The sequence below is a fragment of the Xyrauchen texanus genome, chromosome 42 (assembly GCF_025860055.1).
Source record: "Xyrauchen texanus isolate HMW12.3.18 chromosome 42, RBS_HiC_50CHRs, whole genome shotgun sequence".
NCBI lineage: Eukaryota > Metazoa > Chordata > Actinopteri > Cypriniformes > Catostomidae > Xyrauchen > Xyrauchen texanus.
Genome location: NC_068317.1, coordinates 18,638,799 through 18,657,706, shown reverse-complemented (window position 1 = coordinate 18,657,706; position 18,908 = coordinate 18,638,799). Strand labels below are relative to the sequence as shown.

Genomic DNA, 18,908 nt, shown 5'->3' with positions numbered 1-18,908 from the left:
TGTTCTGCAACAGATCAGCCAAATGTTGTCCACTGTTTTTGAAGGCTCATTTGCATGTGATCGTTTCTTATAGTGTATGAGAAACTCTATTATTTAAACTTTGAGCATTTATATTGTGTATTAAAGAACTTTATTTTGATGAGAAATTATAATGTGCATATTGCACAAGCATTTAAAAAAAAACAAGAATTTTTGCCTCGAGCCCTGGGTAATTTCTGCCCCTGCCTGGGACAGTTTGAAGGGAATTTTTCATTGCTATCTGTGATAATGTCCCTGCTCTTCACGGAAAGCTTTGCAGTCACATGACTGAGTGCATGAGCTTTATGGCCAGCATGTGATAGATGCTCAATTCACAGTGATATTTAATTTGAGTGTACAAAAATAAAGTAATATAGCCATGTAGGTGAATAATATCACTTAAATGACAGCACATATAAAATAATTTATTTTGTTCTGCAATACAAATTGTTTTTCGTATATGAGCATCGCGCGTGCGTGTGTTTAATTCATCTGAAAAAGCAAGAAGATTTTTTAATTTTCGACATTTTTAAGAATATTGTACTTGTCCATGCATAAGTCACCTCCACAATGCTATGCTGTTGCCAAGGCATTGCTTTGAGCATTTATATTGTGTATTAAAGAACTTTATTTTGATGAGAAATTATAATGTGCATATTGCACAAGCATTTAAAAAACCAAGAATTTTTGCTAAGGTGTTCTGAGTCATTTTTAGTTTCTTTCAATGTGGTTGCTAGCAGAGGTGAGGGGAAAATTGGTAAGTTAAATAGGGTCCCACGGACTGAATCGTGGAATCCAGTCATAAAAACTGAATTTAATATAAAACATGGAATGTCATGAAATTTGAGATAAAATGAATGTTTAAATGCACAATCAATCAAATTATAATGTCCTATTGTGATGATCAAACCATAAAAGCTGAGATTTAGTTAAACAAATAAACGGTTTGCATGAATGGGAGAAGCCAGACGCTCATACTAACGGCATCATTAACATCACGTGGGCTCTGTGTGTGAATAAATGACAAAGAGCAGAGCAGAGTTCAGCGTGGCCCGCAACACATGCATAATATATATTTATATAATTAAATAATCATATAGCTAATGGCTTTTCAGGTAGCAAAGAAGTTAATTCATCCAAAACCTCCGGCTTTGCGGTAAAAGCCAAAATAAAAGTCCCATTTAAAAGTCCCATTTAACTAGGCGCCGGAAATAAAAACAAATGCAACAGAAATATATTACTTTTGTATAGTTTATGTAATATTCAATGTAGTATTAGTAGTAATATTAGTAGTAATAATGATAATAATAACATATAAATAATAATTACATTTATATTTAAGAAATATCTTAAAAGCAAGAGTTGAATCTCTGCTTTCATTAATACTGTGGTGCTCTACAGCGAAAAATAATAATAAAACAAATCAAATTTGGGGTTTTGGATTGTGCTTTGTGATCAGTTTAGAAGCTCTTCATTTGATAAAATAATCCAATGGTAAGTTGAAAAGTAATTGCTGTGTTCTCATTTTTTAAAACGATGTATTCATTTGATTCACCCATTCTGTTGAGATGAGCTGACTGCACCACACACAACAGCACACCCAGCATGAGAGAGTCTTGGTCAAATGACTCTTTTGAACTGGGTCTTTCTCATGAATCACCTGAAAAGAACTGAGGGTGTGAACTCCGGAGCTCAGGTTAGAAGTTTTACTCAGTCCCTTTCTCAGCTAATCATCCATCAGTGTGTTCACAACTGGGAGTGTAGACATTTCAAAATAGATGTCCCATGTGTATTTTGGGCTTCTTTATAATTAAAAGTCCCGCACCACTTTATATGTACACGGATCAGCCACAACATTAAAAAAACCTGCCTAATATTGTGTAGGTCCCCATCGTGCCTCCAAAACGGCACCAACCCACATTTCAGAATGGCATTCTGAGATGATATTCGTCTCCCCACAATTGTACAAATCGGTTTTCTGAGTTACCCTAGACTTTATCAGTTCGAACCAGTCTGGCCATTGTCTGTTGACATCAACAAGGCATTTCCATCCGCTGAACAGCCGCTCACTGGTTGTTTTTTGTTTTTTGCACCATTCTGAGTAAATTCTTGAGACTGTGTGAAAATCCCAGGTGATCAGCAGTTACAGAAATACTCAAACCAGCCCTTCTGGCACCAACAATCATCCGTGCGATTTATTTAATCAGCCAATTGTGTGGCAGCAGTGCAGAGCAAAAGTCATTCAGTCAGGAGCTTCAGTTAATGTTCACATCAACCATCAGAATGGGGGAAAATGTGATCTCAGTGATTTGGACCTTGGCATGATTGATTCTTTATAGAGCTATGTATCCTAATAGAAATGTTCAGCCGTGACGTCAATTTGTAGGCAAACCCGGAAGCCATGGGTTTTCTGGATGTTCCTATGGGGTTTTTCAACTTATGAGTAAGGTCTGTGGTGAATATTATTTGACGATATGTGAACGTTTTGTTCTACAACATTTCACTTTCATACCTCAAATGTAAATTTTGAAGCCGTCAAAAATGCATTCGATTCAATATGGCTTTAAAATTCACGTTTTGTTATGATTGTATGTAATTTATGTTGTAGAACAAAACATTCACATATCGTCAAGTGATGTTTACCACATGATTAATTTTTCTTATACCATAAATCCAAAACTGACATAATAAAAACCCACAGAAAAGTCCAGAAAATTAACTCGATCAATCGTGCAACCTTAATGGATATAGGGATGCACTGAAATTTCGGCCGCCGAAAATTTTCGGCCGAAAATGGCACTTTCGGTTTTCGGCCGAAAGAGAAAAAAGGCCGAAAATATGAGCCGAAAATATATACCTCCTCGCTCCGCCCCTCAGTGCTCAGATTTCAATCTGGATCGATGTAGCCCTTATCACAGCTGTTAGATAATTACACAACGGCGCTACCAAACAAAGGCGATCATGTCAGCGGTGTGGAAATTCTTCAAAGTTTCTGATAAGGACATCAAATTTGCGATCTGCAGTGTTTATTCAGCAGAACTTTCAAGATATATATATATATATATATATATATACAGAATACAGCAAGAGATTCTACAGGAAAATGTCTCAACTAGCGCAGCTACAACACAACTTGAGACGTATTTATCTGAACTACTCCAGAAGCGACAATCCCCTTGACTACGGGCGCATAAACAAACACCGCTTTCCTTTGCTTGCGCGGATTGCGAACGATTCGTTACCTAACGTAACCTCAGTTCTCTCTAGATGAGGGAACGAGTATTGCGTAAGCTAGCTTACGCTACGGGAAAGATTCATCTTTTCTGAGATATTGAAGCCAAAAAATTATCCTTAATTTTGAATCATTTGTCAACGCAGTGCAGCAACTGCAGACCTTGAGTGGGCTAGCTAGCGAGCTCATTGGTTGCTCTGCGGCAACTGCTGCAGCCTATAGACAAACTTGGGCAAACTTGCGTCCAATGAGAGGCGTCCGCGCGCTTACTGCATCAAAGCCCGCCAAAATGGGCGTGGCTAGAGTGCATATAAGCGTAGTTCGTAGGGGCTGGAACCCTGGTTTTCATTGAATGAAGCGAAAGTCGCTCGTGGCGCGAGCACGGCCGGCTACGCAATACTCGTTCCCTCATCTAGAGAGAACCGAGGCTACGTTAGGTAACCTATTCATTCTCTTACGAGAGGTTCTCTCGTATTGCGTAAGCTAGCTTACGCTATGGGAACCCATTGTCAACGCCGTACGCGCCAAGCATCCACTGCATGAGCCCCGGGGGTGGGGGGGACCCGGGGGAGCCCTTGTGAGTGGGGAAATAATATTTGGCCGGCAAGAGTGCGGGCCAGTGTGTGTGTAATACATAAGCACATAGTGGGAAGGGAACGACAGAGCGGCGGTGCCGGTCTGTGTGGAATGAGTCCCATCAGTGCAGCTCACCAGGGGAGCTGTAGCGTATTAAACCGCTAGTAGTTTTGCCTGCAGGGCGGGCACTTCCAGATTGTAAAATCTGACAAAGGTGGAGGGGAAGCCCAGCCCGCTGCCACACATATGTCGTGAATGGAAATCCCGCTGGACCATGCCCACGATGAGGCCATGCCTCTAGTGGAGTGAGCCCTAATGCCCAACGGGCATGGAAGGTCTTTTGACGCCGTATGCGGCAGCAATAGCGTCCACTATCCATCTAGACAGTGTCTGTTTCGAGGCGGCGAGACATTTGGTGCGCCCTCGAAAAAACGAAAAGCTGCTCAGAGCGCCTGAAAGAGGCGGAGCGCGCAGTATACAATCTCAGTGCTCTGACTGGGCAAAGGAGATTGGCGTCGCGTTCGCTATCGGATGCTGGCAGCGCGATAGGGAAATGACCTGTGCTCTGAAAGGAGTACCGATCACCTTGGGAACATAGCCGTGTCTAGGCTTTAAAATGACCTTGGAGTCACTTGGTCCGAACTCAAGACACGCAGCGCTGACAGACAGCGCGTGAAGGTCTCCCACACGCTTGACTGATGACAGGGCAGTCAGAAAACGGTTTTGAGTGAAAGGTATTTCAAATCCACGGATTGAAGCGGTTCGAAAGGGGGGGCTTTCATAGTTTCGAGAACTATAGAAAGATCCCAGATAGGAACCGATGGGGGGCGCGGGGTGTTCATCCTTCTAGCTCCCTTGAGGAAGCGGATGACCAGCTCATTTTTTCCCAGTGACTGGCCGTGCAGGGGTTCAGCGAACGGCGCGACGGCCGCCACATACACTTTGAGCGTGGATGGGGATCTGCCCTTATCGAGCAGCTCTTGTAAAGACACGAGCAGCGACGACACCCCACATGTCCGTGGGTCCAGGTCTCTGTCGGTGCACCATTTTGAAAACACAGACCATTTTGACGCATAGAGTCTTCTCGTGGAAGGGGCTCTAGCGTGTATGATTGTGTTTATTACCCCTTCTGGCAGAGCGACGGGTAGTCGTTGATCACCCACGCGTGCAGCGCCCAGCGCTCTGGGTGGGGATGCCATATCGTGCCGCGAGCTTGAGAGAGGAGATCTGCTCTCACTGGGATGGGCCACGGCGCTGACAGTGACAGCTGCGTAAGCTCCGGGAACCATCTGATTCTCCCAACGCGGGGCTATGAGGAGCACCGAGTGACGCTGCTTCCTGATCCTCTGCATTACCTGTGGCAATAGCGAGACGGGAGGGAAGGCGTAAAGCGGGCGGTTGGGCCAGTCCTGGGCCAGCGCGTCCTCGCTTCGAGAAAAATATTGGGCAGTGAGAGTTCTCTTCTGACGCAAAGAGGTCTATCTCTGCTCTGCCGAATATGCGCCATAACTTCTGGACTGTTTGAGCATGCAGGGACCATTCCCCTGGAGGAATATTGTCTCTGGACAGTCTGTCTGGGCCGTCGCTCAGGTGGCCTGGCATGTGCGTCGCCCTCAGCGAGCGCAGGTGGCACTGGGACCAACTCAGTATGCGTTTGGTCAGATGGAAGAGGTTCCTGGATCTGACACCGCCCTGACGGTTTAGCTAGGATACCACAGATCTGTTGTCCGAACGGACCAGGACGTGGTGACCCTGAATGACCGGGAGAAGCGCATAGCGCGTGCATCGACCGCTATCATTTCCAGACAGTTTATGTGAAGGAGCTTTTCCTGAACTGACCATAGGCCAAAAACCGGAGAGCCCTCGCAGACCGCGCCCCAACCCGTGTTGGACGCGTCTGTCGAGATGACTTTTCGGCGAGATACAGCTCCCATCGCCACTCCCCGCTGATACCATTCGGCCACTGTCCAGGGCTGCAGAGCTGAAATACAGGTCTGAGTCCCCTTGATCGGCTGGCGGCCTGTGGCCCAAGCCCGGCGAGACGCCGGGTGTTTAGCCAATGCTGAAGCGGGCGATGCGCAGTAAACCCAGCTGAAGTACTGCTGCGGCTGAGGCCATGTAACCTAGCACTCTCTGAAATTTTTTCAGAGGCGTGAGGCTGTTCATCTGAAAGGACGCGGCTAGTCGCTGAACACGGCGCCGCTGTGTAGATAAGCGAGCCGTCATTGCCACGGAGTCTAGTTCTATTCCAAGGAAGGAAATTGCCTGACTGGGCTGTAGTGAGCTCTTGGTCCAATTGACTGCAAGACCCAAACTGTTCAGATGGCTGAGGAGAACTGTTCTGTGAGACAGAAGCTCCGTATGTGACTGTGCCATAATCAGCCAGTCGTCCAAATAGTTCAGAATTCGCAAGCCCTGACTCCGCAGAGGTGCGAGCGCCGCATCCATGCTCTTCATGAAAGTACGGGGTGCTAAAGACAGGCCGAACGGAAGGACGGTGTATTGATAAACCTGGCCGTCGAAGGCGAATCTCAAGAATGGCCTGTGACGGGGATTTATCTGAATCTGAAAGTAGGCATCTTTCAGATCGAGAGAGATAAACCAGTCCCCCTGGCGCGTATTGGCGAGGAGTTTCCTGATTGTAAGCATTTTGAACGGTCTTTTTGCAAGCACCTTGTTCAAACCCTTGAGATCTAATATTGGTCTGAGGCCGTCGTCTTTCTTGGGAACAAGAAAATAACGGCTGTAAAACCCTGACTCGCTCAGCGAAGGCGGCACTTCTCTATGACCCTTTTGCACAGAAGGTTTGCTATTTCTGAACGAAGCATGCAGGCTGCTTCCGTGTTCACAATAGTTTCGAGCCGCGATCTGAAGCGGGGAGGGCGGTGATCGAACTGTAGCAAATAGCCCTGTTTTATTGTGCTTAACACCCATTTGGATATCCCTGGGATAGCTTCCCACGCTTTAAAGCGTAACGCTAGAGGGTGAATGGCCAAATCGCCCTGATTGCTGCACACAGCACGCTGAACAGAATGTGTGAGCGCGTTTACTGTGCTTATGCATGACTGCTCGCAGACAGCAGGGACAGGCTGTTCTGTGAGTGACTTCCCAATTGAGGTGAATGGGGAAAGAGTCACATCTGTTAAGTGATGCGCGAGCATAGTCACGGGCACGGGACTTACATACAGAGAAGTGTTTGCTGGCCGTGTGACAGAGCGGGCAGAGAATGGGCACGCGCACGTATTCGTGAGCGCGTTTATTGACTCTAACACTCGAGCGGGCTGTGTCCGCTTTATGTGAGTGGGCTCTGAGCGGGACACGGGAAGTGTAATGCTTGTGTGTAGAGGTGAACACTGGATTGTGGGCACATTTTCTACACATAAGGCATGTTTGCTCTTTACAAGATTTCTTTGGGTCGCCGTGAAAACGGCGTTTGAGTGCAGGCAAGCGGGCAGTATCACCGGCTTGTTTGCTGCTGAATCCACCACTGTAGTAGCCTGAGAGAGGGGGACTGACAGGGGGTGAAGCTTTGACGGTGGTCCGCCGCGGCGGGACTGAGCCGCCGCTTTTTCAACAAGGCTAGGAGGACTTCGGTTGCTCAGGTTTCAGCGCAACCTTAGACCGAGGCCCGCTGGGGCGGCGGTCTGCGGCGGCTGTCTGAGCCGATCGAGGGCGGCCGCCCTATCGACGCTGAGAAGTCTGACTTTGTTGAGCTGGGCGCTGTGAAGAGGCTCGTGCAGGAGGCTGGTCACGTGGGCGGCCTGCAGAGGAGCTTAGCGGACGCGGCAGGAAGAGGTTCATGGCTTGGGTGGCTTTCTGGACTTCTGAAAAGCGGTCAACAATGCCACTCACCGTGGAGCCGAAGAGACCGGTCGGAGAGAACGGTGCGTTGAGGAACGTGGAGCGCTCTGCTTCTCCCATGTCGGCTAGTGTTAGCCACAGGTGTCTCTCGGTCACAGTCAGCGAGGCCATGCACTTCCCTAGAGCTTGGGCTGCAGCTTTGGTGGCGCGAAGGGCAAGGTCTGTCGCGCTTCTTAGATCTGTAACAGCCTCTGGGTGCCTGCCTTTCTCATCCCACTCCCGAAGAAGTCAAGTCAAGTCAAGTGGTTTTTATTGTCGTTTCAACCATATACAGTTAGTACAGTACACAGCACACAGCAAAACGAGACAACGTTCCTCCAGGACCATGGTGCTACATAAAAACAACAAAGGACCAACACAGGACCACATGAGACAACACAACGAAATAAAATACCTATATAAAAAAACCTACATATACCTATATAAAGTGCACGTGCAAACATGTGCAAAAAGTACAGGACAGTACAACAAATTTCTGACAATGAACAGGACAATAGACAGTGCAGCGCCGACCGGTACTCAGTAGTGCAAAAAGATGACAGTTTCTAAAATGTAAACATAACATACTATGAGATAATGTTCTATGCACATAGCAGTTATTGAGGTAGCAGACAGTTATAAAGTGACAGTAATTAAAGTGCAACTCAGGACACGTGTGTGTCAAACCAGTCTCTGAGTATTGAGGAGTCTGATGGCTTGGGGGAAGAAGCTGTTACACAGTCTGGCCGTGAGGGCCCGAATGCTTCAGTACCTCTTGCCAGACGGGAGGAGGGTAAAGAGTTTGTGTGAGGGGTGTGTGGGGTCAGTCCACAATGCTGGTTGCTTTGTGGATACAGTGTTTTTTGTAAATGTCTTTGATGGAGGGAAGAGAGACCCCAATGATCTTCTCAGCTGTCCTCACTATCCTCTGCAGGGCTTTGCGGTCCGAAACGGTGCAAGTTCCAAACCAGGCAGTGATGCAGCTGCTCAGGATGCTCTCAATAGTCCCTCTATAGAATGTAGTGAGGATGGGGGTTGGGAGATGTGATTTCCTCAGCCTTCGAAGAAAGTAGAGACGCTGCTGGGCTTTCTTGGTGATAGAGCTGGTGTTGAGGGACCAGGTGAGGTTCTCCGCCAAGTGAACACCAAGGAATTTGGTGCTTTTGACGATCTCCACAGAGGAGCCGTCGATGTTCAGCGGAGTGTGTTCACCTTGTGCTCTCCTAAAGTCAACAACCATCTCTTTTGTTTTGTCGACATTCAGGGACAGGTTGTTGGTTCTACACCAGTTCAGTCAGCCGCTGCACCTCCTCTCTGTATGCTGACTCGTCGTTCTTGCTGATGAGACCCACCACGGTCGTGTCATCGGCGAACTTGATGATGTGATTCGAGCTGTGCATTGCTGCACAGTCGTGAGTCAGCAGAGTGAACAGCAGTGGACTGAGCACACAGCCCTGGGGGCCCCAGTGCTCAGTGTGGTGGTGGTGGAGATGCTGTTCCCGATCCGGACTGACTGAGGTCTCCCAGTCAGGAAGTCCAGGATCCAGTTGCAGAGGGAGGTGTCCAGGCCCAGCAGGTTCAGCTTTCCAATCAGGTGCTGGGGAATGATTGTGTTGAATGCTGAGCTGAAATCTATGAACAGCATTCAAACGTATGAGTCCTTATTGTCTAGGCGGGTGAGGGCCAGATGGAGGGTTGTGGTGATGGCATCGTCCGTTGAATGGTTTGAACGATCACGCAAACTGCAGTGGGTCTAGTGAGGGGGCAGCTGGGTCTTAATCTGCCTCATGACGAGCCTCTCGAAGCACTTCATGATGATGGGTGTAAGTGCGACGGGACGGTAGTCGTTGAGGCAGGACACTGAAGACTTCTTTGGCATGGGGATGATGGTGGTGGCCTTGAAGCACGTTGGAAGGACGGCGCTGCTCAGAGAGATGTTGAAGATGTCGGTAAGAACATCTGCTAGCTGGTCTGCACATCCTCTGAGCACTCTGCCAGGAATGTTGTCTGGTCCAGCAGCCTTCCGTGGGTTGACTCTACGTAGAGTTTTCCTCACATCTGCCGTGGTAAGACAGAGCACCTGGTCGTTGGGAGGAGGGGTGGACTTCCTCGCCATCACGTCGTTCTGCACTTCAAACCGAGCGTAGAAGTCGTTCAGCGCATCTGGAAGGGAGGCATCTTTGTCACAGGCAACTGATGTTGTCCTGTAGTTGGTGATGGCCTGGATGCCCTGCCACATGCGCCGCGTGTCACCGCTGTCCTAGAAGTGACTGTGGATTCTCTGGGCGTGTGCGCGCTTTGCCTCTCTGATTGCCCGTGACAGTTTGGCCATAGCCGTTCTTAGGGCTGCCTTATCGCCTGCTCTGAAGGCGGAGTCTCGGGACCTCAGCAGCGTGTGCACATCCGCAGTCATCCACGGCTTCTGGTTGGAGCGTGTGGTGATGGTCTTGGAGAAAGTGACATCATCAATGCACTTGCTGATGTAGCTGGTCACTGATGCTGTGTATTCCTCCAAGCTGGTAGAATCGCCATATGTTGCAGCCTCCCTGAACATGTGCCAGTCAGTACACTCAAAACAGTCCTGAAGAGCAGAGATGGCTCCTGCTGGCCAGGTTTTCACCTGCTTCTGAAGCGGTTTTGTGCGTCTGACGAGCGGTCTGTATGCTGGAATTAACATAACAGAGATGTGGTCTGAGTAGCCGAGGTGGGGGCGGGGCTCCGCCGATGCACGCCTGGGATGTTTGTGTAAACAAGATCAAGCCGTTCAGCCCTCTCGTTGCAAAGTCCACATACTGATGGAATTTAGGGAGCACTGTCTTGAGATTTGCATGGTTGAAATCTCCGGCGACAATAAACAGTCCGTCGGGGTGAGCGTTCTGCAGTTCGCTCATAGCCCCATACAGTTCACAGAGCTTCCTTAGTGTTAGCGCTGGGGGAATGTAAACTCGGTTATGCAAACAGTGGTGAATTCCCGTGGTAGATAAAAAGGTCTGCATCTAACAGTCACAAGCTCCAACAGCGATGAACAGTAACTAGAGACTAGCATGGAGTTCTTGCACCATTCCGTGTTGATGTGAACACACAAGCCACCACCGCGAGTCTTACCGCGAGAGAGCTGTATTTCTGTCGGCACGAAACGAGGCGAGCCCGTCTAGCTGAATGGCGGCATCCGGAACTCTGTCGCTGAGCCACGTCTCCGTGAAAACAAAGACGCAGCAGTCTCTAAACTCACGCTGCGTAGCCTGCTGGAGTTGGATATAGTCCAGTTTATTGTCCAGGGAGCAAACATTTGAGAGCAGGATAGACGGGAGAGCCGGCCGGCTAGGGTTTGTTTTAGCCTAGCATGGACCCCGCCCTCTTTCCGCTTCGCTCTCGCACACCGCTTACGACGTCCTCTCCCCCGGCCGCCGAGGGCTGGAGGCCTGGTCTCCGCAGCAAGCCGAGTACGCGTAGCGCCTCCTGCAGGTCATCATGCAGCTTGGTTTTTGCATGAGTCTTATATTTCAGTAGTGTCTGGCGATGGTAGACACAAACACCGGTTGCTCCGATGTCCATGTGTTGCAAAAGTCAGGCTTTTTTAACAAAAATAGCACCATTGTGGATCCGGAGTGGCCGCTGCGTGCTACCGCGCCGCCATCTTGGATCAATCCCGATCCGGTATAAAAGTGTACATACGTTTACATAAGCAGAATAGAGCACTGATCTAATATATATATATATATATATATATATATATATATATATATATATATATATATATATAATTATATATTATAGTTATATATAGATTAGTGGAATAGAGGTCCTCTGCCATTCTGTGTTCTGCCTTTTTGTTTTATTTAAATTTACTGTTGCATATTTAAACTTTTTGAAAGATGCTAGCTAAGTTCATTACTTGACTGTTGTTTTGCATATAATAGTTTTCTAAAACTTTACATTATTTGGATAATTGTTAATAAAATCTGTAAAATTAGATTTTTACAGAACTGAAAGAAGAATAATATTTAATATAGTTTTAATATATTTTTTGTCCAATTTTGTTGTGCTACTTTCAATAAAAGTGTGATTTATTTTATTGGTTTGTAGTTTTTCAATTCAGATTAATTAAATTCATGAAATTAATGAAAAAGTATCAAAATAATAACATTTTACACAACATTTTTTATTTTTTTAAATAGGTAAAAATTTCGGTTTCGGTTTTCGGCCAAGTGCATCCTGGATTTTCGGTTTCGGCCCAGAATTTTCATTTCGGTGCATCCCTAAATGGATACGATATTAATGTTTCCGAAGTCAAAGTTTGCTGTTTTCAAAGCGTTTGAATGGTTTTACCTTATCATGTATTGGTAAGTGCCACTTTCACAAGTGTTACGTAATGATGGTTTTTCATCATTAATGTGAGAACGTTAAATAATTATAATAAAGAAAAATGCAAGTATTGGCATTTTCCTTTTAAAATATTCTTAGTTCAGTGTATTTAAATACATTTAAAATATGTTTAGTTCGAATTTAGGAATATTTAATTACTGTTAATGAAATGGGCTACTGTTACTAGTAACTTCTTAAGATACTTAAGATTTGTGTACACTACCGTTAGGGCTTTGAAAAGTTTGGGGTCACTTGCCTGAAATGTATCTCTTTTTGATACATTTGTATCACAGTTTTGAATCGCAATATACCAAAAACTAATCGCAGTAATCAGATTGTGACCACTGAAATATAATATAGAACTGGATTGTGCATGATGTCATATCAGTGAAGCCACTACGCCACCATGTCGTTATGCCCAAACGTTCCAATGTACCTACCTATTGACTTAATAGGAATCATCTCATCTCATTATTTATTTATTTAAAGTTGGGAATTTTTCCTGTTTCCTGTTGCGAGTAATGCATAGCTCTATTAATCTATCCACCTCTAACAAACTCAGTGAACAGATCAGCTGAATGTAAACAAGTTCATTGAAACTGAGGTAAGATACAAACAGATATTTTCACACTTATTTATTGTGAACATCGAAGTGTTTGTTCAGAGTTACTTGTTTTATGTTTTTATTAAAAAGTGCCTTATTCTCGCGGTCACTTGAAAAAGAGTGCTCACTCTCTCTCCATCAATCACACACACCACGGGCACTGAGATTGTGGGAGACACGCAAAGCAAAAATTGGTTAAAATTAGATTAAATGGCAAACGAAAATGTATTTATGACATGTATCCATAGAGAGCACTTCAAGATGAAAACAAGCAAATCCCGGGCTTGGGATTTATGGAAATTTAGAAATCCCAGTCTGACTTTATAATGTCCCTTTCAGGGATAAGGACGTATTGTCACCCTAAACAAGCAGATATTAGGCCTACAGCTTTTCCTTACATTACTTGAGGACAGTTTTGCTGCTTCCTTTGGTGATTGTTGTGCTGCATTGATAGGCTGAACACTGAGCACGTGAATGCTCTGACAATTAGATCCACGTATAACTTCTCCCTCATAACGAATATTATCCATAATGAGCAAATTAAGCATGATTGTTACTAGAGGGTGACATGAACTGTCGTATCTGGAGGTCAGAGACGGTGAAACGGGGGTGTTTTTCACCTGTCAGTTATTGATGCTTTATGACAGTTTGGGCATACCAAGATGGCCAATCAAACTATTATGGTGGCTTCACCTCCTGCGGGCAGTTTTACTTTATCCAGTTCTCTCTCTCTCTCTCTCTCTCTCTCTCTCTCTCTCTCTATATATATATATATATTTCAGTGATTGTGACCTAGATATCGATATAATAAGGAATTGCCAGTTACCTTGTGATTCCCACCACTAGTTGCAAGGTAGATGCTTAAGGGCAAAAGAGGTCTCTATATGATAACCTGATCCCTATATTTATGGCTCAAGTCCCTCTTTCAATACAAGTTCATTTAATTTGTTATTTTCATTTTTTGCTAATTTTTTGTCCATCAGGTGAAAATCGTCTAAACGCTTAGAAAAGTAAAAGCAAACCTCACTTCAACAAGTCGCATGATTTGATGTATCATTTATGTCCGCAGTGCAAACAGTATCAAAGTTTATTACTGAGGGTTAAATGTTTGGTTCAAATCCCTAACCCCAAGTATGATCAGTTAACCCCAAGTATGCTTATGCTTAGCAAGCACCATTAATGACAAATTTTGTATTTTTATTTTTTTGCTGAATAGCGTGTTTCCATGCCAGAGTACACAATGCACTACTATTGTTGCCATGCACAAATAGTGGGAGGGGGGGGCAATAGTTTTGCATCTTCCATCCAGCAGTACAGACAGACGAGGATATCTATCTGTGTGTGTCTGGAAAGTTTTGGCAGATACATGGATGGCCTATTTTGTAGAACTTCTGACTGCTTTAGTATGTCAAAACAACTTAAAATGGCACCACATTACTTTTCATAAATTAGACTTTAGTGCTTTAATAAGTAGGGATGCACCGATCCGATACCTGGATCAGTATCGGCTCTGATACTGAAGGTTTTAGATGGATCGGTTATCGGTCCGACGAGTCCGATCCAAATCCGATGCTGTGTGTTAGTCATGTTTGTTTCTGTCAAACTCCAAAAATGACATAAAAGAACCATTAAAACACAATTAATGTAGTTCCTATGACTCATGCATTTTATTCAAAGCCACTTGAAGATGTGCGATAGCTCTGTGAATCACAAAAGGCTGTGTTTAATAACTAAATATATAAAATGCAACCGCAGCTCCAGCGCATCAGTGAATGTTTAGCCTTCACGAATCTCATACTGAGATTTTCGATATCAGGATCGGAAGAGAAAAAGTGGTATCGGTGCATCCCTACTAATAAAAGTGTGTTTTGTGGTGGGTATAATTTATGAACTTGAGTGTGAGCAACTGATTTAAACAGATTTTTTATTTTTTTTAGATCGAGCTGGCAGCATCAGTACTCTGGACTCCCTTGATTTTGCACGGTATTCAGATGATGGCAACAGAGAGTCAGACGAAAGGGTGGCAGGTAAGGAGAATTTTTCTGTTACAGCAAGTTAATAATGACTTGTGTTAGCCTAACATTTTAAAGCAATAGTTCACCTAAAAAAATGAAAATTTTGCCTTCATTTATGCATCCTCATGTCGTTCCAACACCATATTTTCTCTCTTTCATGAAACTCAAATTTATTGGCTGAATGTCAGAACACCTCTTTTCCATACAATGAAATCATTTTTACAATGCCTGTCGACAGGAATTAAATGGATCCATATGACTCACGCACTATTCTAGTTTTCTGAACTCTTATGTGTGTAAAGATGACAAAATTTTATTTTTTGGGTGAACTATCTTTTTATGATACAAGCTACACTTTTTGATTGGACCATTAACTGGTCAATGCATTGTCTTCAGTTTCCTTTGGTTTTGAACATGTTAACAGTCTTAAATTCTGACTTTGTGTCAGTAATTTCAACACCGTAATTCTTTACTCCATTTAATGTTAAATATTTTGCACGCATTGATCGTCAAATTAGACCACAATTGACCGTAGCCAAACTTCTTAGTTGCCAAGGCCTTGAATTTCCAAGAACACGACTCCGCAGTTACAGTATGTGGCAGTATTTTAGGCAAAATGAGAAGGAATTGGCTTTATTGGCCGTTTTTCTGGAAGCTATTAGTGGTTCAGTGGCTTGTGAAGAACTTCTTTATGAGAGATGATTTGGTCAGTGTTACCGTATATGACACGAGATTCTTGGCATTCGTGACTGATGTGTACTCTCAAAGCTCAAACTGAACGGTTCACTGACTGCTTTCATCATCGGTCAAATAGATGAGCTTTGTCCCTACAGAAGAGGAGGAGAATAAACAAATGCTTGTGAGCCATGAACGCACAACTTTTTTTTGCTAATTGGGCTGTGCTAACAATAACATTCTTGCTTTCCCATGTCTTTCTCAAGCAAAAGGTTTTCTGACTCAAGTTTCCTCTCTTTTGTAATTTATGCCTGTTTTATTAAATGCTTGGCTAGGTTACTACACCATTCTTTTAAATATTTCCTGCAATAGCTTGAGTCCCTCCCAAGCTTCAGATTCCTAATTTAGCCTGGCAGATTCTTCAGGTCAAAATATGTTTGATACTGTGAAAAGTTTCACCCACTACTCTATCCTAACACAGCTTCCTGACCTGGCTTTATGCAGTGAAGTGACTAAAAAAATCAAATGATAAAATAAAAGAAGAAAAAAATTGAAGTCATAAAAATCTCTTAATGTTCTGTAAATCGGGGCCTGGGTAGCTCAGCGAGTAAAGATGCTGACTACCACCCCTGGAGTTTGCAAATTAGAATCCCATGGTGTGCTTAGAGACTTCAGCCAGGTCTCCTAAGCAACCAAATTGGTCCGGTTGCTAGGGAGGTAGAGTCACATGGGGTGACATCCTCGTGGTTGCTGTAATGTGGTTCACTCTTGGTGGGCCGTGAAGCCTCCACATGTGCTATGTCTCCGCGGTAACAAGCCACGTAATAAGATGCGCAGGTTGACGGTCTCAAACGCAGAGGTAACTGAGATTCGTCCTCCGCCACCTGAATTGAAGCAAGTCACTACGCCACCATGAGGACTTATAGTGCACTGATTGGGTATTCCAAATTGAGGAGAAAAAGGGGAGGAAAAAAAATAAATGTAAGACTTTTTAGAGAAGTGTGTCCAAACGGCAACTATTCTATTTTAATTCTTATTTTAAATAAGTATGATAGTACAATTTAAATGTATGAGTAAGATTGCTGTGGGTAAGTAGAAGGCCTAAGGAACCGTGCAGCAGAATAAGTTTGCATTGTACACACATAATAAGGTAACTTTTGTCCCCAAATTGGGCATCACTTCCCAATTCTTGACCCCTTCAGCAATGAGCACAGCCCTGGCTGTCTGACCTGGGGTTTACTGACTGTCTGATGGGTCTCTATGCCAGTATTTCTCTTTCCAATACTGGACCACAAATTATCCAGGCCAGCACACCTCTGCCACTTTTTTTTTGCTTGTTCTTACATTTTTCCATTTGTTAAATTTGCATCCTGTGCTCTGTTGATCAGCATAAGTAAGTTTGTAATAGCTCTGCTTTCTCTTAGCATTCTCAGTTTTTTTGTCTGTTTCTCTAACTTTTGATTTCTTGCTCCCTTTTTTGGCCCTGTGCAGGTATAACTAAAGCTCTTAGAGGTCATTGCAATTTAAAAAAAGTGTAGCAGAAGGGACTAGATCACAGTGGTCTCGAGACTCGTTTTTAAGTTAAACTTCCTCACTCATAGTGTGAGATGCTGAAAACTCATCACAGTGGTGTGTCTTGCTTATTTGCATAGAGTAGACCAACAGTTAAAAACAGACTGAGTATTGCAAGAAAATACAAACATTGTTAGATAGTGTTCCAGAAAACATATTAGAAAGCAGAGCTTGAGGTAGTCTTATTTGCTGATCATCAGCGCACAGTCATGCAAAGTGTTGTGTGCTCTCCATGCTTCTGTTTTCCAGTGTCTCTGTTAAAACTCGCCCGGCACATCCACAGTAGCAGGATTGCTGTTGGGTTTTGCATACACTAGCAAATCCCTTTCTTACTCTTGTTATAACAAAGATAAACTACAAATAGCAGATAGATTTATATTTTTGGGTGTTTAAGATTTACGTCGGTAAATGTTTAACCGGTTATCCCAGTGATTTTACCGAATATGACATGTTCCTGGATTAATGTCTTTTTGGTCCTGGAAACTCTCAAAGAAAGGTAGCCCTAACTCTATCCACCCCCTTTCCCTAGCCATAATCTTCCACTAAAATCAGAGAGAAATTATAGACTGATAGTACCCTAACATTACGTGTTTATATGGATCCCAATACACCGATAACAACCAGAAATCAGACTGCGCAAGAATTATCTGGTCTTCCTCTGGTTTTCATGTCAAAATGTTACGAAAGCTCTGAACGGCAAGTTAATAAAAATCACTGAGTGAAAAATCTTTTTTTGTTGTCTTCCTGAGCCTATGACCTACAAATGTTTATTTTGTCCTCAAATTATTTTTTTAATTTTTTTTTTTAAATGTATGTATGTATATATATATATTTTCACCAGAAATATTTTTTTTTTTAACTCTCTAAAAGTTTTTTCTCTCTAATTTATGAAATCTATCAAATAAATGAATATGCCTCAGGTTACATACATTTCATTTGGTATTCATTGTCAAGTGTGATCGCAGGAGTTATATTTGTTTGTTTACTGACCTTCACACTGAGAATATCACTGAGAATATATGCTATTGATATTGCACTTTTGTAAATTGTTGGCTTATGTAAACATGCTCTAGATTGATGTCTTTGACTGTTGTGATACCTCTTACTGTGTTTCACACAGGCATGACTTGTGTTTGGGTTGCCCAAATCAGTGAAATTATGGGGAAAGCCTCTACGCCATGTTGAGTTAAAGGTAGATTCAGAGCTGCTTGAGGAAATGATGAGTGCTTTCTTGTTCACAAATCATACAAAAACACAACACTTAATAATGATAACACAAAGTCGCAATGGTCAAAGACGTCCATCTAGTGCATGCTTACATAAGCCAACAGTCCAAAAAGCGCAATTTCGATAGCAGCATCGATATTCCCTGTGGTGAAGGTCAGCAAACAATCAGAAATAATTCACTTTGGCACACTTGAAAACAAATGCCATATAAAACATAAGCAAACTGGGACATATTCATAACATTTTGGTATTTCATGAATTAGAAGACTAACATTTATATATTTTTATTTTTTGATTATGATATGCAAAAGATACTTGTTCTTGTTATTTATTAACTATGCATCTATAAATCAACAAATAAAGTACTACAGACATTCTGTCACCTTTTAAGCATAGTATTTCATGCTGATAGTGGCACCTGGTGGCCGAGTCACATCCTAATTATTAGCTAGCAAGAATTTTTTTGTCTCTAGTTGCCTCTTGAAAGAAAAATAAATCTGTAAAAAAAAAAATGAGAGAAACAATATTCAGTGAAAAATTGTAGGACATAGGTTCAGGAAAGCTCTTAGACACCTATGAAATGTATTTGCACCTAGTGACTTTTTTTCTTCACCTTGTGGTTCAGGGCTTCTGCAAATAAGCATGCATACAACACATCTGCACAATGGATAAGCAGGCAGGATGACAGTAAAGGTGTTTACGTTCACCACAAATTTGTGGTCATGGGCAAAATTCTAGGTGTGGAAAAATTCCAAAATGAATGATAAACGAATCAAGAGCTTGT

The 18,908-nt window shown here is 43.5% G+C and overlaps 1 protein-coding gene across 4 annotated transcripts in view; it reads left to right on the top strand.

Moving 5' to 3' along the window:
- Positions 1-18,908, top strand: part of LOC127634917 (RAB11-binding protein RELCH homolog) — a 65,624-nt gene that overhangs the window by 7,638 nt on the left and 39,078 nt on the right. For all 4 annotated transcript variants that reach the window (XR_007969426.1, XM_052114671.1, XM_052114669.1 and 1 more), the window contains exon 2: positions 14,573-14,662. Coding sequence is in view for 3 of the 4 variants with exons in the window: in XM_052114671.1 (XP_051970631.1) it covers positions 14,573-14,662 (90 nt within the window). In the remaining variant the exon portion in view is untranslated. The remainder of the gene's footprint in view (positions 1-14,572; positions 14,663-18,908) is intronic.